The sequence below is a fragment of the Salvelinus fontinalis genome, chromosome 18 (genome assembly GCF_029448725.1).
Source record: "Salvelinus fontinalis isolate EN_2023a chromosome 18, ASM2944872v1, whole genome shotgun sequence".
Lineage (NCBI taxonomy): Eukaryota > Metazoa > Chordata > Actinopteri > Salmoniformes > Salmonidae > Salvelinus > Salvelinus fontinalis.
This window is the reverse complement of record NC_074682.1, coordinates 57631193-57656960: the sequence shown is the minus strand read 5'-3', so window position 1 is coordinate 57656960 and position 25768 is coordinate 57631193. Positions and strand designations below refer to the sequence as shown.

Sequence of the window (25768 nt, the reverse complement as noted above, 5' to 3'; positions counted from 1 at the left end):
ACCCCATCTATATTCAGTTCTACATCAACCCCATCTATATTCAGTTCTACATCAACCCCATCTATATTCAGTTCTACATCAACCCCATCTATATTCAGTTCTACATCAACCCCATCTATATTCAGTTCTACATCAACCCCAGTCGACCCATCTATATTCAGTTCTACATCAACCCCAGTCGGCCCATCTATATTCAGTTCTACATCAACCCCATCTATATTCAGTTCTACATCAACCCCAGTCGACCCATCTATATTCAGTTCTACATCAACCCCAGTCGGCCCATCTATATTCAGTTCTACATCAACCCCATCTATATTCAGTTCTACATCAACCCCATCTATATTCAGTTCTACATCAACCCCATCTATATTCAGTTCTACATCAACCCCATCTATATTCAGTTCTACATCAACCCCATCTATATTCAGTTCTACATCAACCCCATCTATATTCAGTTCTACATCAACCCCATCTATATTCAGTTCTACATCAACCCCATCTATATTCAGTTCTACATCAACCCCATCTATATTCAGTTCTACATCAACCCCATCTATATTCAGTTCTACATCAACCCCATCTATATTCAGTTCTACATCAACCCCATCTATATTCAGTTCTACATCAACCCCATCTATATTCAGTTCTACATCAACCCCATCTATATTCAGTTCTACATCAACCCCATCTATATTCAGTTCTACATCAACCCCATCTATATTCAGTTCTACATCAACCCCAGTCAGCCCATCTATATTCAGTTCTACATCAACCGGGCTGTAGTCATGGAGCTGTAGTCATGGAGCTGTAGTCGTGGGGCTGTAGTCGTGGGGCTAAAGCTGTAGTCGTGGAGCTGTAGTCGTGGGGCTAAAGCTGTAGTCGTGGAGCTGTAGTCGTGGGGCTAAAGCTGTAGTCGTGGGGCTGTAGTCGTGGGGCTGTAGTCGTGGGGCTAAAGCTGTAGTCGTGGGGCTGTAGTCGTGGGGCTAAAGCTGTAGTCGTGGGGCTGTAGTCGTGGGGCTAAAGCTGTAGTCGTGGGGCTAAAGCTGTAGTCGTGGGGCTAAAGCTGTAGTCGTGGGGCTGTAGTCGTGGGGCTGTAGTCGTGGGGCTAAAGCTGTAGTCGTGGGGCTGTAGTCGTGGGGCTGTAGTCGTGGGGCTGTAGTCGTGGGGCTGTAGTCGTGGGGCTAAAGCTGTAGTCGTGGGGCTGTAGTCGTGGGGCTAAAGATGTAGTCGTGGGGCTAAAGCTGTAGTCGTGGGGCTAAAGCTGTAGTCGTGGGGCTAAAGCTGTAGTCGTGGGGCTGTAGTCGTGGGGCTGTAGTCGTGGGGCTGTAGTCGTGGGGCTGTAGTCGTGGAGCTGTAGTCGTGGGGCTAAAGCTGTAGTCGTGGGGCTAAAGCTGTAGTCGTGGGGCTAAAGCTGTAGTCGTGGGGCTAAAGCTGTAGTCGTGGGGCTGTAGTCGTGGGGCTAAAGCTGTAGTCGTGGCGCTGTAGTCGTGGCGCTAAAGCTGTAGTCGTGGCGCTGTAGTCGTGGGGCTGTAGTCGTGGCGCTGTAGTCGTGGCGCTGTAGTCGTGGCGCTGTAGTCGTGGCGCTGTAGTCGTGGCGCTAAAGCTGTAGTCATGGCGCTGTAGTCGTGGCGCTAAAGCTGTAGTCGTGGGGCTGTAGTCGTGGCGCTGTAGTCGTGGCGCTGTAGTCGTGGCGCTGTAGTCGTGGCGCTGTAGTCGTGGCGCTGTAGTCGTGGGGCTGTAGTCGTGGGGCTGTAGTCGTGGCGCTGTAGTCGTGGCGCTGTAGTCGTGGCGCTGTAGTCGTGGCGCTGTAGTCGTGGCGCTAAAGCTGTAGTCATGGAGCTCATGCAGACAGACAGGGACAGCTAACAGGAGAGTAACTGCAGCAGGGAACACGACAGAGGGAGAGAGACGGGCAGTAGCAGGCTTCCAGCCCACAGCCATCTGACTGACAGGATAAGGGCTCTTTGTTTTGAGAAAGAGAAAATGGCCCCCGCTGCCTGTCGTCTGAACTCCAGTCAACAACACAGAGCGGTTTGTCTTACAATTCAACAAGTCTACATTTTCATGGTTTTGCTGCTGAACTGACCAGGGAGGGAAATATTACCCTCGTTTCCACGTTACAGGGTCTTGTGACAAAGGTTGCTTGTTTTCCTGTGTCCCTCACCCCTAAGCCCGAGGGCCCAGGTCTGCCCTGACTGACTAACACCATAATAGAAACCAGAGAGAGAACTAGGTGCAGCCCAGCACCAGAATGAAGGGTCAGGTTGCAGCTAACAGGCACACACAAAGCTGCAGGTTATTGCCACGGCAACACACACAGGCACACATGATACAACATCCCTAGACGTTGCCCTCTGTCTGTCGCCATTGTTTCATTCACACCTTTACTCCACACACATACAGAGACACATTACAAAGCTCTCTCTCACCCTCCATTTGGCAAATCTGACAATGCTCCTGATTCCTGCTTACAAGCTAAAATTCAAAACAGGAAGTATCAGTGACGATCTCAATACAGATGTGGTACAATGAAGCTAAGCTACAGGACTGTTTTGCTAGCACAGACTATGGAATGTGTTCCGGGACTTATCCGATGGTATTGAGTAGTTTACCACATCAGTCACCAGTTTCATTAATACGTGCATTGACTGTGTCGTCCCCACAGTGACCGCACGTACATTTCCCAACCAGAAGCCATGGATTACAGGCAACATCCGCACTGAGCTAAAGGCTATAGCTGCCGCTTCCAAGGACGGGACACTAACCAGGACGCTTATGAAAACAATCCTGCTATGCCATCAAACAGGCAAAGCATCAATACAGGACTAAGATCAAATCATACCATACCAGCTCTGACGCTCATCAGATGTGGCAGGAGCTGCAAACTATCACGGATTACATTGGGAAACCCAGCTGCGAGCATTCCAGTGACACTGTCCAAAATATACCTAAATCAGTAACACAACACTTATTCAAGACAGCAGCAGAGTGAAGTTGACATCATTACCCAGAATGAACCTGGTTATCTGAAGAACTACAGACTTGGTGCTGGAAAACGGCACCTACTTTTATTGCAAGTTAGTTTACGACTGCAGAACTATGCCGTATGATACAACATCCCTAGACGTTGCCCTCCGTCTGTCACCAATGAGGCGTTAAAACTACTGATCTGGAAGCTGTAATAAATCAGATAAGAGATAACCCTTGCTATCCCATTTAGACAGTACTATCTTCTGTTGAGACAAACCGCTCAAAAGGTTAAAAAAGGACAATTGTCATGTGCCAAAAAAAACAGTATATGTCTAACCTTTATTTAACTAGGCAAGTCAGTTAAGAACAAATTCTTATTTACAATGACGGCCATACACCGGCCAAACCCCTAATCAGGACGACGTTGGGCCAATTGTGCGCCGCCCTATGGGACTCCCGATCACGGCCGGTTGTGATGCAGCCCGGGATCGAACCAGGGTCTGTAGTGATGCCTTAGAGTTATGTTAGTTTAACCAACTGTGATATGATCCTGTCTGTCTGTCTGTCTGTCTGACCGCGTCTGTCTGTCTGACCGCCCCCCAGCCTACCTGTCTGTCTGCCTGTCCCCCAGCCTACCTGCCTGTCTGACCGCCCCCCAGCCTACCTGTCTGCCTGCCTGCCCCCCAGCCTGTCTGTCTGTCTGCCTGCCCCCCAGCCTGTCTGTCTGTCTGCCTGTCCCCCAGCCTGTCTGTCTGCCTGACTACCTGCCCCCCAGCCTACCTGTCTGTCTGCCCCCCAGCCTACCTGTCTGCCTGCCTGCCCCCCAGCCTACCTGTCTGCCTGCCTGCCCCCCAGCCTGTCTGTCTGCCTGCCTGCCCCCCAGCCTGTCTGTCTGTCTGCCTGCCCCCCAGCCTGTCTGTCTGTCTGCCTGTCCCCCAGCCTGTCTGTCTGTCTGACCACCCCCCAGCCTACCTGTCTGCCTGACTACCTGCCCCCCAGCCTACCTGTATGTCTGACCGCCCCCCAGCCTACCTGTCTGTCTGCCCCCCAGCCTACCTGTCTGCCTGCCTGCCTGCCCCCCAGCCTGTCTGACCGCTCCCCAGCCTACCTGTCTGCCTGACTACCTGCCCCCCAGCCTACCTGTCTGACCGCCCCCCAGCCTACCTGTCTGTCTGACCGCCCCCCAGCCTACCTGTCTGCCTGACCGCCCCCCAGCCTACCTGTCTGCCTGACCGCCCCCCCAGCCTACCTGTCTGCCTGACCGCCCCCCCAGCCTACCTGTCTGCCTGACCGCCCCCCAGCCTACCTGTCTGCCTGACTACCTGCCCCCCAGCCTACCTGTCTGCCTGACTACCTGCCCCCCAGCCTACCTGTCTGCCTGACTACCTGCCCCCCAGCCTACCTGTCTGCCTGACTACCTGCCCCCCAGCCTACCTGTCTGCCTGACTACCTGCCCCCCAGCCTACCTGTCTGCCTGACCGCCCCCCAGCCTACCTGTCTGTCTGACCGCCCCCCAGCCTACCTGTCTGCCTGCCCCCCAGCCTACCTGTCTGCCTGCCCCCCAGCCTACCTGTCTGCCTGCCCCCCAGCCTACCTGTCTGCCTGCCCCCCAGCCTACCTGTCTGCCTGCCCCCCAGCCTACCTGTCTGCCTGCCCCCCAGCCTACCTGTCTGCCTGCCCCCCAGCCTACCTGTCTGCCTACCCCCCAGCCTACCTGTCTGTCTGACCGCCCCCAGCCTACCTGTCTGTCTGACCGCCCCCAGCCTACCTGTCTGTCTGACCGCCCCCAGCCTACCTGTCTGTCTGACCGCCCCCAGCCTACCTGTCTGTCTGACCGCCCCCCAGCCTACCTGTCTGTCTGACCGCCCCCCAGCCTACCTGTCTGACTGCCCCCCAGCCTACCTGTCTGACTGCCCCCCAGCCTACCTGTCTGTCTGCCCCCCAGCCTACCTGTCTGTCTGCCCCCCAGCCTACCTGTCTGTCTGCCTGACTGCCTACCTGTCTGTCTGCCTGACTGCCTACCTGTCTGTCTGCCTGACTGCCTGCCCCTCAGCCTACCTGTCTGTCTGCCCCTCAGCCTACCTGTCTGTCTGCCCCCCAGCCTAACTGTCTGTCTGCCCCCCAGCCTAACTGTCTGTCTGCCCCCCAGCCTACCTGTCTGCCTGCCCCCCAGCCTACCTGTCTGCCTGCCCCCCAGCCTACCTGCCTGCCTGCCCCCCAGCCTACCTGTCTGTCTGACCGCCCCCAGCCTACCTGTCTGTCTGACCGCCCCCAGCCTACCTGTCTGTCTGACCGCCCCCCAGCCTACCTGTCTGTCTGACCGCCCCCCAGCCTACCTGTCTGTCTGACCGCCCCCCAGCCTACCTGTCTGTCTGACCGCCCCCCAGCCTACCTGTCTGTCTGACCGCCCCCCAGCCTACCTGTCTGACTGCCCCCCAGCCTACCTGTCTGTCTGCCTGACTGCCTGCCCCGCAGCCTACCTGTCTGTGGTGACGAAGTGCTGTCATTGTTTGGTCTGTCTTATGGAGGGCTCCTAATTAACACATTCCCAGGTCGTAACACATACCATATACCGGGGTATTTGGAAAAAGCCACGGAAATGGTTTTTCAATACCGTGAAAACGTTATTATTAGTTTTTCAATACATTTTAGTATTTGTTGATACTTTTTTATTATTTAAAATGATAAAGATTACCGTAGAAAAGTTGAGCCAGTCACGTGTTTGTTTGTCAAGCGAGCTGGCGAATCAATAGCATTCTTTATCTATTGGCGAGTCTCTGTTATTGTAATTCGTTTGTTTTCACTCATTAGCATTTAATTAAGAGGGTCTATGTAATTTGGCAATTAGTTTGTGCAATTTATTTTGTTGTTACATTCTGATAGAGGCTCAATGGGCTTTTCTTATGTTTTTAGCAGCCCCTTGTGTGCTTTGCCGGTATTACCGTAAATCCCGGTATGAGAAAATCTGGATTCCGCCCAAGATTACCAGGTTGTTAACAAGCACTAGATGCTGATCCTGGACTACAGGAAACGGACGGAAGAGCATGGCTCCGTTCACATCGACGGGGTTCTGCTCTGTCTAGACACCATGGTACGTAAAAAAAAAAACTATTCCTTTGTTATTTTAAGATCACGACTTCTCACTACATAACAGTTTTGTCGTTATCACGAAATCATCCAAAAGTACAACACGTCACACATTCATTTGTTCAGATGTACGATAACCACCTCATCAAGGAGCCAGCATAGATAGATAGCTAATATGACTACCTAACTAAAAGGAGGGGAGGAGAGGAGAGGAGAAGACAAGCAGGGGAGGGGAAGAGAGGAGAGGAGAAGACAAGCAGGGGAGGGGAAGAGAGGAGAGGAGAAGACAAGCAGGGAAGGGGAAGGAGAGGAGAAGACAAGCAGGGAAGGAGAGGAGAAGACAAGCAGGGAAGGAGAGGAGAAGACAAGCAGGGAAGGAGAGGAGAAGACAAGCAGGGAAGGAGAGGAGAAGACAAGCAGGGAAAGAGAGGAGAAGACAAGCAGGGAAGGAGAGGAGAAGACAAGCAGGGAAGGAGAGGAGAAGACAAGCAGGGAAGGAGAGGAGAAGACAAGCAGGGAAGGAGAGGAGAAGACAAGCAGGGAAGGAGAGGAGAAGACAAGCAGGGAAGGAGAGGAGAAGACAAGCAGGGAAGGAGAGGAGAAGACAAGCAGGGAAGGAGAGGAGAAGACAAGCAGGGAAGGAGAGGAGAAGACAAGCAGGGAAGGAGAGGAGAAGACAAGCAGGGAAGGAGAGGAGAAGACAAGCAGGGAAGGAGAGGAGAAGACAAGCAGGGAAGGAGAGGAGAAGACAAGCAGGGAAGGAGAGGAGAAGACAAGCAGGGAAGGAGAGGAGAAGACAAGCAGGGAAGGAGAGGAGAAGACAAGCAGGGAATGGGAGGAGAAGACAAGCAGGGAAGGAGAGGAGAAGACAAGCAGGGAATGGGAGGAGAGGAGAAGAAGACAAGCAGGGAAGGAGAGGAGAAGACAAGCAGGGAATGGGAGGAGAGGAGAAGAAGACAAGCAGGGAAGGAGAGGAGAAGACAAGCAGGGAATGGGAGGAGAGGAGAAGACGACAAGCAGGGAATGGGAGGAGAGGAGAAGACGACAAGCAGGGGAGGGGAGGAGAGGAGAAGACGACAAGCAGGGGAGGGGAGGAGAAGCAGGGGGGGGGGGGGGGAGACGACAAGCAGGGGAGAAGACGACAAGCAGGGGAGGGGAGGAGAAGCAGGGGGGGGAAAGATGACAAGCAGGGGAGCGAGGGGAGGGGAGAAGACGACAAGCAGGGGAGGGGAGGGGAGGAGAAGCAGGGAAGGGGAGGAGAAGACAAGCAGGGGGGGGGGGAAAGACGACAAGCAGGGGAGCGAGGGGAGGGGAGGAGAAGACAAGCAGGGGTGGGGAGGGGAGGAGAAGCAGGGAAGGGGAGGAGAAGACAAGCAGGGGGGGGGAGAAGACGACAAGCAGGAAGGCAGAAATGTGTTATGTGGGCAGCAGCCTCAACCACCAGGGCTGCATCCTCACATGGCACCCTATTCCCTATATAACCTATATTATTCTATATAGTGCACTACCTTTTGACCTAGTTGTGCCATTTGAGAAGCAGCCCGGAAACATAGGGAGGGCATGGTCAGCCCCCGCCAGCTCCACAGCCCAGCCATGGTACGTGAGGAATGAATAGAGCCATGACAACCTCCCGGCAGAGCAATCTCTCTCAGGTCATCCAGGATTACTAATGTTTACAACTAACTACTGTTTATGGCTGGCGGCACAGCCCTCACGTGGCCCCTCTGACAACAGTGGACATCTGCAATACTTTTGGAAACGTTGACATTCCTGCACCGAAGGCAACATTCCAATAAGATGGTAGAAATGCATGTGAAGAAAACTTAACGTCATCTGCAGAAATCTGTCACTTTGTGTGTGTTTCCTTACAGCTGTGCAGCAAACAGCCGGCTCATCTTGGCCACGTGTTGGTTGTCACAGTCTTGGTCATCATTGTCCTGTTGGTCCTGTCCTGTGCTGTGGCTGAGACTGTGCTTCCTCTTGCCGGGGCTGATGGGAGGAGGACCTGTCCGGTGACTATGGTTGGTGCCGCCAGATGATGACAGGGACATGGACTGGTGCATCCTGGGGTCACCTCGCAGCGCTGCTTCGCCTGGATGGGGAGAGAGAAGACAACATGTAGGAGTCTTGTTCTCAAAATGGGGAGGAAGTGTATCTTCAACATTAAAACATAGCTTCCTGAGGAAAGACTGACCTTCTCCAGAGACATGTCGAGGTAGGTAATACATCTCTACACAATCACAGCAAGGAAAAACCCCTCTACAACAACACTACGGCCACTCAGAAAAACAAACACCCTCCCGGGTTTTAAACTGTGAAATCCTCTTCCATTTCAACCTAATTTCACTTGGGATTCCAGGAATATGGTTGAACCAAGTGACTGATGCGGACGGACAGTAAAAAGTTATTCTCTAACTTTCTTCTGATCACGTCCACATGGTTGTTAAACATAAATGAGAATAATTCAGCTCGATTACAGCACCGTGGAATAATCCAGCTCGATTACAGCACCGTGGAATAATCCAGCTCGATTACAGCACCGTGGAATAATCCAGCTCGATTACAGCACCGTGGAATAATCCAGCTCGATTACAGCACCGTGGAATAATCCAGCTCGATTACAGCACCGTGGAATAATCCAGCTCGATTACAGCACCGTGGAATAATCCAGCTCGATTACAGCACCGTGGAATAATCCAGCTCGATTACAGCACCGTGGAATAATCCAGCTCGATTACAGCACCGTGGAATAATCCAGCTCGATTACAGCACCGTGGAATAATCCAGCTCGATTACAGCACCGTGGAATAATCCAGCTCGATTACAGCACCGTGGAATAATCCAGCTCGATTACAGCACCGTGGAATAATCCAGCTCGATTACAGCACCGTGGAATAATCCAGCTCGATTACAGCACCGTGGAATAATCCAGCTCGATTACAGCACCGTGGAATAATCCAGCTCGATTACAGCACCGTGGAATAATCCAGCTCGATTACAGCACCGTGGAATAATCCAGCTCGATTACAGCACCGTGGAATAATCCAGCTCGATTACAGCACCGTGGAATAATCCAGCTCGATTACAGCACCTTGGAATAATCCAGCTCGATTACAGCACCGTGGAATAATCCAGCTCGATTACAGCACCGTGGAATAATCCAGCTCGATTACAGCACCGTGGAATAATCCAGCTCGATTACAGCACCGTGGAATAATCCAGCTCGATTACAGCACCGTGGAATAATCCAGCTCGATTACAGTACCGTGGAATAATTCAGCTCGATTACAGTACCGTGGAATAATTCAGCTCGATTACAGTACCGTGGAATAATTCAGCTCGATTACAGTACCGTGGAATAATTCAGCTCAATTACAGTACCGTGGAATAATTCAGCTCGATTACAGTACCGTGGAATAATTCAGCTCGATTACAGTACCGTGGAATAATTCAGCTCGATTACAGTACCGTGGAATAATTCAGCTCGATTACAGTACCGTGGAATAATTCAGCTCGATTACAGTACCGTGGAATAATTCAGCTCGATTACAGTACCGTGGAATAATTCAGCTCGATTACAGTACCGTGGAATAATTCAGCTCGATTACAGTACCGTGGAATAATTCAGCTCGATTACAGTACCGTGGAATAATTCAGCTCGATTACAGTACCGTGGAATAATTCAGCTCGATTACAGTACCGTGGAATAATTCAGCTCGATTACAGTACCGTGGAATAATTCAGCTCGATTACAGCACCGTGGAATAATTCAGCTCGATTACAGCACCGTGGAATAATTCAGCTAGATTACAGCACCGTGGAATAATTCAGCTAGATTACAGTACCGTGGAATAATTCAGCTAGATTACAGTACCGTGGAATAATTCAGCTAGATTACAGTACCGTGGAGCAGCTGGGAATGGTACTTCACTACTGTGTTAAAAAGTGTACACTAACCACACAGATAATGTTTTATTGTCTTATTTAGCATCAAACCGTCCGGTAAACATTGTAAAACACTTTGCTGAATGTTGAATGTCCTAGCAATGGTAGGTCTGCAGGAAAACTGGTTTGAAATGGAATGAATAACGAAAACATGTTAGAATACATGATGTATGCTGTTCCTTCTTGGTCCCAGAAAATAGCAAAGCATAGCAGAGAGTTCGTGGTGTTTGTGTGTGTGTGGGAGAGGGGGGGGGGAGACGACGACAGGAAAAGTACTACTGGCAACATGTACGCACGGGGACTTTCCACTAGATGAGTTTATCCCAGTGTTACACTCACTCAACTCTGAGAAGCATTTTACTGAGCGGAGTTTACGTGTCATGTGAAACATTTCAAATCAGATCATTACAACACACACACACATCTCCTGTCCGTTAACAACGCACAGCATTGTTCACCTCACCAATTCACAGTAGTCACATTGTCAATCTAGGCCTAGGGGGGGGGGGTCATACAACTCAATGCAAAGTATTGTTCACAGAAATAAAATAAACACGAAATACTAGGGGGGAAACAATCCAGTCCATTCTTATTGGGAAACAATTGAAACAACGAGTATTGAAATGGAATGAACTAAGAGCATTTAGAAATGTCTAGAATGTGCAGAGGGAGCCTTCTAAACAAGCGGCCCATTTTCCTGACTGGCGTGTTTCTGCTAGTCAGAGCGCTCCATGGCAACGGAGGTGACATCATTGTTTTTGGCAGGAGAGAGAGAGAGAGAGAGAGCGCGAGAAAGAGGGAGAGAAAGAGACAGCGAAAAAGCGAAAGATTGAGAAAGAGAAGAGGTAATTAAGAGAATAGTTTAGTGGGACGGTCTGACTTTAACCATCCACTAACAGCACAGCCTACAAGCTACAGCCTACAAGCTACAGCCTACAAGCTACAGCCTACAAGCTACAGCCTACAAGCTACAGCCTACAAGCTACAGCCTACAAGCTACAAGCTACAAGCTACAGCCTACAAGCTACAGCCTACAAGCTACAGCCTACAAGCTACAGCCTACAAGCTACAGCCTACAAGCTACAGCCTACAAGCTACAGCCTACAAGCTACAGCCTACAAGCTACAGCCTTACTATCCAGCCAGCCAAACACTCATAACAAAACACAGCCACTAAAAACAAACCAACGAAGCCACTCACAACACAAGAGCAGCACCCACCCGTAGCACGCGCTCCAGCTGGTATATCTCACTGGTCATCCCCAAAGCCAAATCCTCCTTTGGCCGCCTTTCCTTCCAGTTCTCTGCTGCCAGTGACTGGAACGAATTGCAAAAATTACTGAAGCTGGAGACTCATATCTCCCTCACTAACTTTAAACATCAGCTGTCAGAGCAGCTCACAGATCACTGCACCTGTACATAGCCCATCTGTAAATAGCCCATCCAACTACCTCATCCCCATATTGTATTTATTTATCTTCCTCCCCAGTATCTTTACCTGCACATTCATCTTGTGCACATCTACCATTCCAGTGTTTATTGCTAAATTGTAATTATTTCGCCACTGTGGCCTATTTATTGCCTTACCTCCCTTATCTTACCTCATTTGCACACACTGTATATAGATTTTTCTATTGTGTTATTGACTGTATGTTTGTTTATCCCATGTGTAACTCTGTGTTGTTTGTGTCGCACTGCTTTGCTTTATCTTGGCCAGGTCACAGTTGTAAATGAGAACTTGTTCTCAACTGGCCTACCTGGTTAAATAAAGGTTAAATAAAAAAATAAAAAAACATTTAAACACAGCACAGCCACTCACAACACAACGAGTCAACTACAGCCCGACGAGCCATCCAACAACAAGTCAACTACAGCCCGACGAGCCATCCAACAACAAGTCAACTACAGCCCGACGAGTCATCCAACAACAAGTCAACTACAGCCCGACGAGTCATCCAACAACAAGTCAACTACAGCCCGACGAGTCATCCAACAACAAGTCAACTACAGCCCGACGAGTCATCCAACAACAAGTCAGCTACAGCCCGACGAGTCATCCAACAACAAGTCAGCTACAGCCTGACGAGCCATCCAACAACAAGTCAACTACAGCCCGACGAGCCATCCAACAACAAGTCAACTACAGCCCGACGAGTCATCCAACAAGTCAACTACAGCCCGACGAGTCATCCAACAAGTCAACTACAGCCCGACGAGCCATCCAACAACAAGTCAACTACAGCCCGACGAGTCATCGAACAACAAGTCAGCTACAGCCCGACGAGCCATCCAACAACAAGTCAGCTACAGCCCGACGAGTCATTCAACAACAAGTCAACTACAGCCCGACGAGCCATCCAACAACAAGTCAACTACAGCCCGACGAGCCATCCAACAAGTCAACTACAGCCCGACGAGTCATCGAACAACAAGTCAACTACAGCCCGACGAGTCATTCAACAACAAGTCAGCTACAGCCCGACGAGACATCCAACAAGTCAACTACAGCCCGACGAGTCATTCAACAACAAGTCAACTACAGCCCGACGAGCCATCCAACAACAAGTCAACTACAGCCCGACGAGCCATCCAACAACAAGTCAGCTACAGCCTGACGAGCCATCCAACAACAAGTCAACTACAGCCCGACGAGTCATTCAACAACAAGTCAACTACAGCCCGACGAGCCATCCAACAACAAGTCAACTACAGCCCGACGAGTCATCGAACAACAAGTCAGCTACAGCCTGACTATCCTGCCACGTAACATTGACATGTAAAACAACGAGTACGCATGTCAACAATGTACACTGAAACGGGACTCCATAAACCCAATTCACCAATACGCCTCGTTAAGAGTGCATCGGTCCTCAGAACCCAATCGACCGCTCAGAAAACCGGTTCAATCCGATTCAAAATGTTACAAACGGATCCAAATGTAGCAAAACGGTTTAGATCATATCGGCCATTCTACCTGGTCTGTCACCTGGTCTGTCACCTGGTCTGTCACCTGGTCTGTCACCTGGTCTGTCACCTGGTCTGTCACCTGGTCTGTCACCTGGTCTGTCACCTGGTCTGTCACCTGGTCTGACACCTGGTCTGTCACCTGGTCTGTCACCTGGTCTGACAACTGATCAAAACAAAATGTTATTTGTCACATGGGCCGAATACAAAAAAAGATGGAGACCTTACAGTGAACTGCTTACAAGACTAGCTGCGTTGTTGTCTGCATGCGATTGGCTGTGGTCTTGGGGGCGTCACACATCCTGGGAGACAGGGCTGCCTGCTTACTTACAAGCCCTTAACCAACAACGCCTTACTTTAAGAAAAAAGTGTTAAGAAAGGCAATACTAAATAAACTGAACAATAATTTTTTGTTGTTGAAAAATAACAATTATAGATAATATATAATAATAAATAAATAAAATAACAGAAACAAAGCTATATTTAGGGTACATGTGCGGGGGCAAAGGTTAGTGGCTGTAATATATACACTACCAGTCAAAAGTTTGGACACCTACTTATTCCAGGGTTTTTCTTTATTTTTTACAATTTTCTACATTATAAAATAATAGTGAAGACATCAAAACTATGAAATAAAACACATGTAGTAACCAAAAGTGTTAAACAAATCAGAAAACATTTGATATATTTATTTGAGATACTTCAAATAGCCTTGATGACAGCTTTGCACACTCTTGGCATTCTCTCAACCAGCTGCATGAAGTAATCACCTGGAATGGATTACAATTGACTGGTGTGGCTTGTTAAAAGTTACTTTGTGGAATTTATTTCCTTCTTAATGCGTTTGAGCCAATCAGTTGTGCTGTGACAAGGTAGGGGTGATATACAGAGGAAAGCCGTATTTGGTAAAAGACGAAGTCCATATTATGGCAAGAAAAGCTCAAATAAGCAAAGAGAAACAACAGTCCATCATTACTTTAAGACATGAAGGTCAGTCAATCCGGAACATTTCAAGAACTTTGATAGTTTCTTCAAGTGCAGTCGCAAGAATCATCAAGCGCTATGATGAAACTGGCTCTCATTTACATTTTAGTCATTTAGCAGACGCTCTTATCCAGAGCGACTTACAGTAGAGTGCATACATTTTATTACATTTTTTTTTTTTTTTTTACATACTGAGACAAGGATATCCCTACCGGCCAAACCCTCCCTAACCCGGGCAGTCCTCTCATGAGGACTGCCACAGGAAAGGAAGAGGCAGAGTTACCTAAGCTGCAGAGGATAAGTTCATTAGAGTTACCAGCCTCAGAAATTGCAGCCCAAATAAATGCTTCACAGAGTTCAAGTAACAGACACATCTCAACATCAACTGTTCAAAGGAGACTGCGTGAATCAGGCCTTATTTAACTAGGCAAGTCAGTTAAGAACAAATTCTTATTTACAGCGGAATGCCAAGAGTGTGCAAAGCTGTCATCAAGGCAAAAGGGTGGCTATTTGAAGAGTCTCAAATATAAAATAAATGTTGATTTGTTTAACACTTTTTTGGTTACTACATGATTCCATGTGTGTTATTTCATAGTTTTGATGTCTTCACTATTATTCTACAATTAAGAAATTAGTTTTAAAAAATTAAGAAAAACCCTGAAATGAGTAGGTGTTCTAAAACTTTGACCGCTAGTGTGTGTGTATCCATGGATACCGTATCTCTATCTGTGTGTGTGATATACAGTTGAAGTCGGACGATAACATACACCTAGGTTGGAGTCATTAAAACTTGTTTTTCAACCACTCCACACATTTCATGTTAACAAACTATAGTTTTGGCAAGTCGGTTAGGACATCTACTTTGTGCATGACAAGTAATTTTTCCAACAATTGTTTACAGACAGATTATTTGACTTATAATTCACTGTATAACAATTCCAGTGGGTCAGAAGTTTACATACACTAAGTTGACTGTGCCTTTAAACCGCTTGGAAAATTCCAGGAAATTATGTCATGGCTTTAGAAGCTTCGGATAGGCTAATTGACATCATTTGAGTCAATTGGAGGTGTACCTGTGGATGTATTTCAAGGCCTACCTTCAAACTCAGTGCCTCTTTGCTTGACATCATGGGAAAATCAAAGAAATCAGCCAAGACCTCAGAAGAAAAGTTGTAGACCTCTACAAGTCTGGTTCATCCTTGGGAGCAATTTCCAAACGCCTGAAGGTACCACGTTCATCTGTACAAACAATAGTACGCAAGTATAAACATCATGGGACCACGCAGCCGTCATACCGCTCAGGAAGGAGACGCGTTCTGTCTCCTAGAGATGAACATAATTTGGTGCGAAAAGTGCAAATCAATCCCAGAACAACAGCAAAGGACCTTGTGAAGATGCTGGAGGAAACAGGTACAAAAGTATCTATATCCACAGTAAAACGAGTCCTATATCGACATGACCTCAAAGGCCGCTCAGCAAGGAAGAAGCCGCTGCTCCAAAACCGCCATAAAAAAGCCAGACTACGGTTTACAACTGCACATGGGGACAAAGATGGTACTTTTTGGAGAAATGTCCTCAGGTCTGATAAAACAAAAATAGAACTGACTGGCCATAATGACCATCGTTATGTTTAGAGGAAAAAGGGGGATGCTTGCAAGCCAAAGAACACCATCCCAACCGTGAAGCATGGGCAGCATCATGTTGTGGGGGTGCTTTGCTGCAGGAGGGACTGGTGCACTACACAAAATAGATAGCATCATGAGGTAGGAAAATTATGTGGATATATTGAAGCAACATCTCAAGACATCAGCTTGGTCGCAAATGGGTCTTCCAAATGGACAATGACCCCAAGCATACTTCCAAAGTTGTGTCAAAATGGCTCAAGGACAACAAAGTCAAGGTATTGAGTCGCCATCACAAAGCCCTGATCTCAATCCTATAGAAAATGTGTGGGCAGAACTGAAAAAGGATTAAATGTCAGGAATTGTAAAAAACTGAGTTTAAATGTATTTAGCTAAACTGTATATAGACACACACACACACAACTATATATGAACACAAGTATGTGGACACCTCTTCAAATTTTATCCACACCTGTTGGTGACGGGTGTATAAAATCGAGCGCACAGCCATGCAATCTCCATAGACAAACATAGGCAAAAGAATGGCCCCTTACTGAAGAGCTCAGTGACTTTCAACGTGGCACCGTCATAGGGTGCCACCTTTCCAACAAGTCATTTGGTCAATTTTCTGCCTTGCTAGAGCTGCCCCGATCAACTGTAAGTGCTGTTATTGTGAAGTGAAAACGTCTAGGAGCAACAACGGCTCAAGCCTAAGATCACCATGCGCAATGCCAAGCATCGGCTGGAGTGGTGTAAAGCTCGCTGCCATTTTACTCTGGAGCAGTGGAAATGTGTTCTATGGAGTGATGAATCACACTTCACCATCTGGCAGTCCGATGGACAAATCTGGGTTTGACGGATGCCAGGAGAATGCAACCTGCCCAAATGCAAAGCTCCAACTGTAAAGTTTGGTGGAGGAAGAATAATTGAATAATGTTTTTCATGGTTCGGGCCCCTTAGTTCCAGTGAAGGGAAATCTTAACACTACAGCATACAATGACATTCTAGACGATTCTGTGCTTCCAACTTTGTGGCAACAATTCGGGGGAGGCCCTTTCCTCTTTGAGCATGACACAACAAAGTGAAGCCTAACAACAGCTCAGTCAACCTTTATTGTACAGTAGTAAGGTAAGCTGTCGTCTGAACAGAGCAGAGCGGTATGAAACAAAGATCTGTGTCAGGGGAAACACTGCGTGTTTGATCTACTCAAAGACTCTTATTAAGTTCTACATGATGAGAGGGAGAGAGAGCCCTCGGGCGGACTTCAAACACGACGGGAAGGCTGGAGTTAGAGGCTCAGAGAGGGGAGAACCTCAACCCCCCCCCCAACCCTCTCTTAGCAGAAACTAAACATTGACCCTATGTCTCTGTTAAATTATATTTATGGCCTACATTCTCTGTAACCTAAACTGAGTCCCTGGCATGTGGATGCCTTTTATAAATACTTAGAAACGCATGAAAGTCAGTTACATAAAAGAGTCAAAACAAACACGAAACAATGCCCTCTTGTTCCCCTGTGCTAGCTAGCGCTAACCAAACCGCCCATCTCCAGCTAACGCTAACCAAGCCGTCCATCTCCAGCTAACGCTAACCAAGCCGTCCATCTCCAGCTAACGCTAACCAAGCCGTCCATCTCCAGCTAGCGCTAACCAAGCCGTCCATCTCCAGCTAGCGCTAACCAAGCCGGTCATGTCCAGCTAACGCTAACCAAGCCGGTCATGTCCAGCTAACGCTAACCAAGCCGTCCATCTCCAGCTAGCGCTAACCAAGCCGGTCATCTCCAGCTAGCGCTAACCAAGCCGGTCATCTCCAGCTAGCGCTAACCAAGCCGGTCATCTCCAGCTAACGCTAACCAAGCCGGTCATCTCCAGCTAACGCTAACCAAGCCGGTCATCTCCAGCTAGCGCTAACCAAGCCGGTCATCTCCAGCTAGCGCTAACCAAGCCGGTCATCTCCAGCTAGCGCTAACCAAGCCGGTCATCTCCAGCTAGCGCTAACCAAGCCGGTCATCTCCAGCTAACGCTAACCAAGCCGGTCATGTCCAGCTAACGCTAACCAAGCCGGTCATGTCCAGCTAACGCTAACCAAGCCGGTCATGTCCAGCTAACGCTAACCAAGCCGGTCATGTCCAGCTAACGCTAACCAAGCCGGTCATGTCCAGCTAACGCTAACCAAGCCGGTCATGTCCAGCTAACGCTAACCAAGCCGGTCATCTCCAGCTAACGCTAACCAAGCCGGTCATCTCCAGCTAACGCTAACCAAGCCGGTCATCTCCAGCTAACGCTAACCAAGCCGGTCATCTCCAGCTAGCGCTAACCAAGCCGTCCATCTCCAGCTAGCGCTAACCAAGCCGGTCATCTCCAGCTAGCGCTAACCAAGCCGTCCATCTCCAGCTAGCGCTAACCAAGCCGGTCATCTCCAGCTAACGCTAACCAAGCCGGTCATCTCCAGCTAACGCTAACCAAGCCGGTCATCTCCAGCTAACGCTAACCAAGCCGGTCATCTCCAGCTAACGCTAACCAAGCCGGTCATCTCCAGCTAGCGCTAACCAAGCCGGTCATCTCCAGCTAGCGCTAACCAAGCCGGTCATCTCCAGCTAGCGCTAACCAAGCCGGTCATCTCCAGCTAGCGCTAACCAAGCCGGTCATCTCCAGCTAACGCTAACCAAGCCGGTCATCTCCAGCTAACGCTAACCAAGCCGGTCATCTCCAGCTAACGCTAACCAAGCCGGTCATCTCCAGCTAACGCTAACCAAGCCGGTCATCTCCAGCTAACGCTAACCAAGCCGGTCATCTCCAGCTAACGCTAACCAAGCCGGTCATCTCCAGCTAACGCTAACCAAGCCGGTCATCTCCAGCTAACGCTAACCAAGCCGGTCATCTCCAGCTAACGCTAACCAAGCCGGTCATCTCCAGCTAACGCTAACCAAGCCGGTCATCTCCAGCTAACGCTAACCAAGCCGATCATCTCCAGCTAACGCTAACCAAGCCGGTCATCTCCAGCTAGCGCTAACCAAGCCGGTCATCTCCAGCTAACGCTAACCAAGCCGGTCATCTCCAGCTAACGCTAACCAAGCCGGTCATCTCCAGCTAGCGCTAACCAAGCCGGTCATCTCCAGCTAGCGCTAACCAAGCCGTCCATCTCCATGATTTTATTTTATTAGTGTAGCATAAAATAATGCTACATGGTACCAGTCCTGTTTGTGCGGTTTTACCCAGCCCTGTGCCAAAAAGAGTTAGGATGACGATACAGACAGATCTAGGAGAAGGCAGGCTATTCGTACGCTACCCACGGCAGCCGTTGGGAGTGGGACAACAAAGGCCCATAGCTCGATGGGTTCTCATCTCCACACACACACACACACACACACACACACACACACACACACACACACACACACACTTTTCTCCTGTTCAGCAGGAAAAGGGACAGTCAGCATTCCCCCAGCAGGCAGGCTGGGGCTGGCTCAGAGAGAGTTGAGACACTTTAAACTCAGCTAGCAGGGGCTGGGGCTGGCTCAGAGAGAGTTGAGACACTTTAAACTCAGCTAGCAGGGGCAGGGGCTGGCTCAGAGAGAGTTGAGACACTTTAAACTCAGCTAGCAGGGGCTGGGGCTGGATCAGAGAGAGTTGAGACACTTTAAACTCAGCTAGCAGGGGCAGGGGCTGGCTCAGAGAGAGTTGAGACACTTTAAACTCAGCTAGAAGGGGCAGGAAGTGAAGCCAGTTCAACCCAGCAGAGCCACAGCAGATGACAACAACCGGACGGAGCCAATGACAGGCCAGCCAGGGTAAGAGGCCCAGGACACAGGTGGTCACAGAGCTATGTTTGGACTGGCTGAACCAAACAAGGCCTTAGGTCAAAGAAAGGTGTTATAACAAAGTAGTTATCCATCAAAGACAGAGATGGGAGATGTCTCCCTCAGCAGACCTGTCTCTCAAGAGAAGACAGAGAGAGGCCTCCCTCAGCAGACCTGTCTCTCAAGAGAAGACAGAGAGAGGCCTCCCTCAGCAGACCTGGCTCTCAAGAGAAGACAGAGAGAGGCCACCCTCAGCAGACCTGGCTCTCAAGAAAAGACAGAGAGAGGCCTCCCTCAGCAGACCTGTCTCTCAAGAAAAGACAGAGAGAGGCCTCCCTCAGCAGACCTGTCTCTCAAGAAAAGACAGAGAGAGGCCTCCCTCAGCAGACCTGTCTCTCAAGAGAAGACAGAGAGAGGCCTCCCTCAGCCTGTCTTCTCTTGAAAGCCAGGTCTGCTATGTGCACACTGCCCACAAAATGAGGTGGAAACTGTGCTGCACTTCCTAACCTCCTGCCAAATGTAGGACCATATTAGAGACACATATTTCCCCTTAAGATTACACAGATCCACAAAGAATTTGAAAAAAAAACCCAGATTTTGAGAAACTCCCATATCTACTGGGTGAAATACCACAGTGTGCATCACAGCAGCAAGATGTGTGACCTGTTGCCACAAGAAAAGGGCAACCAGTGAAGAACAAACACCATTGTAAATATAACCCATATTTATGTTTATTTATTTTCCCTTCTGTACTTTAACTGTTTACATATTGTTACAACATTGCAATTCATATAACATATGAAATGTCTACACTATTTTACAACTTTTGTGAGTGTAATGTTACCAGTACATTTGTGGTTTATTTCACTTTTCTTTATTATCTATTTTCACTTGCTTTGGCAATGTTAACATATGTTTCCCCATGCCACTAAAGCACCCTTGAATTGAATTTGAAATGAAATTGAATTGAAAGGAGATAGCAGCTTCTGTCTCAGTCCAACTTAACTAAATCCTTATTAGTTAAACATCTATACTTATTATGTCCAGACAGCCAGTCTCTCTACTCTGTCCACAGGTCCAGACAGCCAGTCTCTCTACTCTGTCCACAGGTCCAGACAGCCAGTCTCTCTACTCTGTCCACAGGTCCAGACAGCCAGTCTCTCTACTCTATCCACAGGTCCAGACAGCCAGTCTCTCTACTCTGTCCACAGGTCCAGACAGCTAGTCTCTCTACTCTGGAATAGACTACTACACATGTGCTCCCCCTCTTCTTCAGAGCTGCATACCAAAAATAGCTCAGTGATCAGTCTGCGGCCTTGCTGCCGTGGTCCGGAGTGACTGGGACAGACCAAACAGATACAGTAAGTTCACAGCACAATGTAGCTTCTGGGTAGAGATGGATTCCGTCCTGTCATCGGGTCACGTGACTAGCCGGGCGGCGGAGTGGACAGAGATGGAGGCAGAAGACATTCTGCTGGACCCGGTATTACGGACAGTGACCACGACAGAGCACGAGGAGAAATGCTGATCTGGGATCATTTTGGGATTTCAGATAAACAAATTCACATCGAATAGGGCCCTATTCCCTACATAGTGCACTACTTCTGACGAGAGCCCTATTCCCTATATAGTGCACTACTTTAGACCAGGGCCCTATATAGTACACTACTTTAGACCAGGGCCCTATATAGTACACTACTTTAGACCAGGGCCCTATATAGTACACTACTTTAGACCAGGGCCCTATATAGTACACTACTTTAGACCAGGGCCCTATATAGTACACTACTTTAGACCAGGGCCTATCTAGGGAAATAGGGTGCCATTTGGGACTTAAACACATTAAATTACGTCTTAAATAAGACGGTATAACGTAACGCGAGCTGGAGACGGTATAACGTAACGCGAGCTGGAGACGGTATAACGTCAGGTGAGCTGGAGACGGTATAACGTAAGGTGAGCTGGAGACGGTATAATTGTTTGAAACCTGAATATTTTATGAATGAGGCGTGTCTTACCTTGCAAAAATCCATCCATAGAAATGTGGAGGCACTGTCGCAGCCGGCTGCGACCGGGAGGTCCGTGGGGCGACGCACAATTGGCCTAGCGTCGTCCGGGTTAGGGAGGGTTTGGCCGGTAGGGAAATCCTTGTCTCCTCGCGCACCAGCGACTCCTGTGGCGGGCCGGGCGCAGTGCGCACTAACCAAGGGAGCCAGGTGCACAGTGTTTCCTCCGACACATTGGTGCGGCTGGCTTCCGGGTTGGAGGCGCGCTTGGTTGGGTTGTGTTGTGTTTCGGAGGACGCATGGCTTTCGACCTTCGTCTCTCCCGAGCCCGAACGGGAGTTGTAGCGATGAGACAAGATAGTAATTACTAACAATTGGATACCACGAGAAAAGGGGGTAAAATGTATTAAAAAAAAATTAAAAATGTGGAGGCAATTATTTGATGAAGATTTCCTCACAGTGCTCAAATTTGTCAATCGGAAGGTGCCGGAACAAAAAGTAAGAGCAGAGGGGATCTGGGGAACTCTGAGGTAACGGAAAAATCTAATTCATAATAAAGCATTGCATTCATATCATCGCATTTACATAGAGGTCCAGACTACAGATGAACAAGTAGAGGAGCTTGCAGAATTATTTTGTAGCCTAAAGTCCGGGGGAAATAAAATCGGGCTTTTTATAAAAATGCATTTCCTGTTTCATTTTACATGACTGGAGACTTTAGCAGAATCCTTTTTAATAATAAATTTAATAATACATTTTTAATCCTTTTTCACAAAGGAATGAAATGTCAGGCTACTTTGACACTGACAAATTGAGAATCTGAGATTGAATTTTTTTTAAACGACCTCGTCTTGAATCCATCAATATCCTCGGCCTAGGCGTGTGGTGTTGGAGGAGACACACATATTGTACAATGTCAAGAGGAACTATTATTAATTACATTAATTACAACCTTAGAAAACTTTCCAGTTTCACTAAATGATTCGCAGCTCACTCACCGGCAATGGCCGACGCTCGTGCCTAATAGCCGATCTCACTCGTTTAAGTTTGTAAAAAATTATGCCGTTCGCTCAATAGGCCTAATTTTGAAGTTGATTAAATATTTTATAAGTCAACAGACAGATAAGTATTTTTGTTTCAGCAGGAGCCATTTGCTTTCCAACCTGTGCTATCCCATGTTTGAAATGTAGTGAAAGGCCTGTTTTGGCTGCATGCTGTTCACTGACAGATTTGCCACGAGCTCCCAACTGTAGGTTATATATATATACATATACATACACACACACACACACCACAAACAGTTGAAGTTGGAAGTTTACATACACCTTAGCCAAATACATTTAAACTAAGTTTCACAATTCCTGACCTTTTATCCTAGTAAAAATTCCCTGTCTTAGGTCAGTTAGGATTACCACTTTATTTTAATTAGTTTACCTACACTCAATTAGTATTTGGTAGTGTTGCTTTTAAATTGTTTAACTTGGGTCAAATGTTTCAGGAAGCCTTCCACAAGCTTCCCACAATAAGTTGGGTGAATTTTGGCCCATTCCTCCTGACAGAGCTGGTGTAACAGTCAGGTTTGTAGGCCTCCTTGCTCGCACACACTTTTTCAGTTCTGCCCACAAATTTTCTATAGGGGTCAGGGCTTTGTGATGGCCACTCCAATACCTTGACTTTGTTGTCCTTAAGCCATTTTGACACAACTTTGGAAGTATGCTTGGGGTCATTGTCCATTTGGAAGACCTATTTGCAACCAAGCTTTAACTTCCTGACTGATGTCTTGAGATGTTGCTTCAAAAAAATCCATCAAATTTTTCTTCCTCATGATGCCATCTATTTTGTGAAGCGCACCAGTCCCTCCTGCAGCAAAGCACCCCCACAACATGATGCTGCCACCCCCGTGCCTCACGGTTGGGATGGTGTTCTTCGGCTTGCAAGCATCCCCCTTTTTCCGGCTGATGCCGATGTTGGAAGTTTTTAGCTAATAACGGCCGATTCCGATATGCTTACCGATATATCGTGCATCCCACAACCCATCACAGTTGTTGCTATTAGACTCCCCATCTTTGTTAGTTTCTCTCACAGAGATTTTCATCTCTGTCACAACTGCTCATATTAGGCTGTTTAGAACTGTGTATTCCGCTGATTTGCATTTTGAAAATTATTAGCTGTTTCATTACAGGAGTTGCATGAACCTCTTAAGGATCCGCCCCTTTTTTCCCCAATTTGCCCCTAAAATGACATACCCAAATCTAACTGCCTGTAGCTCAGGCCCTGAAGCGAGGATGTGCATATTGTTGATACCATTTGAAAGGAACCACTTTGAAGTTTGTGGAAATGTGAAACTAATGTAGGAGAATATAACCCAATAGATCTGGTAAAAGATAAGAGACAAAAAAAACATGCGTTTTTTTAAATATTATGCTATAGTCTATTTTGACTGAGATGATAGAGCTTAATGGAAGCATGCAACAATAGCAAGCCTTAATTAATGACAAATGTCTGGTCTTTGTATGCATGGTATCAGAGAGGAAGAGGCAAAGGGAGAGGTTTCACTCTCGACAAAAATCTGTCCAAAATAAGCCCAATGTGTTTCTACGTGCTTATTTTGGGACGACTCCCATCGTTAAGGGGAAAACATAAGCATCTCGCCATTAAATACAGATCTCTGATAGTATTTTCTGTTGGTCACGTCATTTTACTGTTTTGGGGGAAAACATGTACTGTTTGATGATCAGGTAGAGGGTCAGTTAGCCGGCAGCAAAATTGACCAACATTTGCATCCCTACTTTTTACTACTTCAATACACAAGTGAATTTGTGCCGTTATTTTTGCTCCTCTAAAATAGGGGGACGACGATGTACAAAGAGTGCTGTAACTTCTAAACGGTTCACCCGATATGGATCAAATTACCCTCGAATTAAAGCTGACAGTCTTGCACTGATAGTCATTGTTTGATTTCAAATCCAAACTTTTGAGTATAGAGCCAAAAGAAGAAAACATGCTTCACGCACGGGCACTGTCGATATTTCTCTCTGTAGCTCACAGGGATTTACAGAAAGCCAGATCTTGATATGTTGGGACACTGCTGTTCATTCCACTGATGGAATGTTGAGAATCCCCTTAGTAAGCAACACGCTGGATGGACTCAGTGATTAAGGCCCTGTCGCTGTGACAGGCAGGTTTAAATGTACCCTACCAGCAGCAGCATGTAGGCCATGACCATGTCATTACAAATGGCACTCCACTCCCGATATAGTGCACTACTTTGGACCAGGGCCCTATATAGTGCACTACTTTGGACCAGGGCCCATAGGGAATGTGGTGACGCAGGCAGTAGCCAAACCAGGAAGTGGGCATGCGGGTGGATTTAAGGTTTGTGATTGTCGTTCTGATGAGCTATTCTATTTACATATCAGTCCATCCCTCTGTCTCCAATTTCCACCTCACAGACATCAGATAGAGAAACCAGAAAGAGAGCTAGAGATCAGAGAGAGAGAACCTAGAGAGAGGTAAGAGATGTAAACATATGTTTCCCATGCCAATAAATTTGAATTTATTGAATTTAAATTGAATTAATATCAGAGCGAGAGAGAGAGAGAGAGCGAGAGAATGCGAGATCCGAGAGAGAGGAGATAGATATCAGAGAGAGAGATCAGAGAGCGATTTGAGCGAGATCAGAGAGCGAGATCAGAGAGCGAGAGATCCGAGAGAGATCTCAGAGAGTGATTGAGCGATTGAGAGCGAGATCAGAGAGAGTGATTGAGCGATTGAGCGAGATCAGAGAGCGAGAGATCCGAGAGAGATCTCAGAGAGTGATTGAGCGATAGAGAGATCCGAGAGAGTGATTGGGTGAGAGAGAGAGATCATGTTGAACCCAGGAAGGAAAGCATGCATGATATGTCTGTCTACCCCTCTGACCGACAGCTAGTGACGGTCAGCAACAGGAGGGCTAGGGGGATTCAACTCTTAATTCAACACAGCTGATTCAAATGATCAAAGCTTGATGATTAGCTGAATCGGCTGTGTAGCGTTAGGTCAAAACACAAAACGTGCACCACTTGGGAGTCCCGAGGACCAAGTCTGGGAAACAATGCCCTACGAGTTCCAGAGTACTGATGGTGTTCTGTTCTACCTGATCATTAATTAACACCCACCTGGTGTCTCGGTTCTGAATCAGTCCCTGATTAGAGGGGAACAATGAAACCAGCAGTGGAACTGTCTTCGAGGTCCAGAGTTGAGTTTGACGGTGCTAGGGGCTGGTGACCCCTCCGCCACCCCTACACTGTCATCCTCTTTAGCACACCTTCCTCAGTTCAAATTCTGTTTCAAATGATTTTTGGTTTTAGCCCGGAGTGCCACAAGGGCAGGGTTAGGGTTTGTACTTTA

The 25768-nt window shown here is 47.9% G+C and overlaps 1 protein-coding gene across 2 annotated transcripts in view; it reads right to left on the bottom strand.

The window, feature by feature from the left end:
• The window catches only part of vgll4b (vestigial-like family member 4b), a 140054-nt gene that overhangs the window by 52234 nt on the left and 62052 nt on the right, over window positions 1-25768 (bottom strand). For both annotated transcript variants that reach the window (XM_055869909.1, XM_055869908.1), the window contains one exon: window positions 7930-8152. In XM_055869909.1, coding sequence (XP_055725884.1) covers window positions 7930-8152 — 223 coding nt within the window. The remainder of the gene's footprint in view (window positions 1-7929; window positions 8153-25768) is intronic.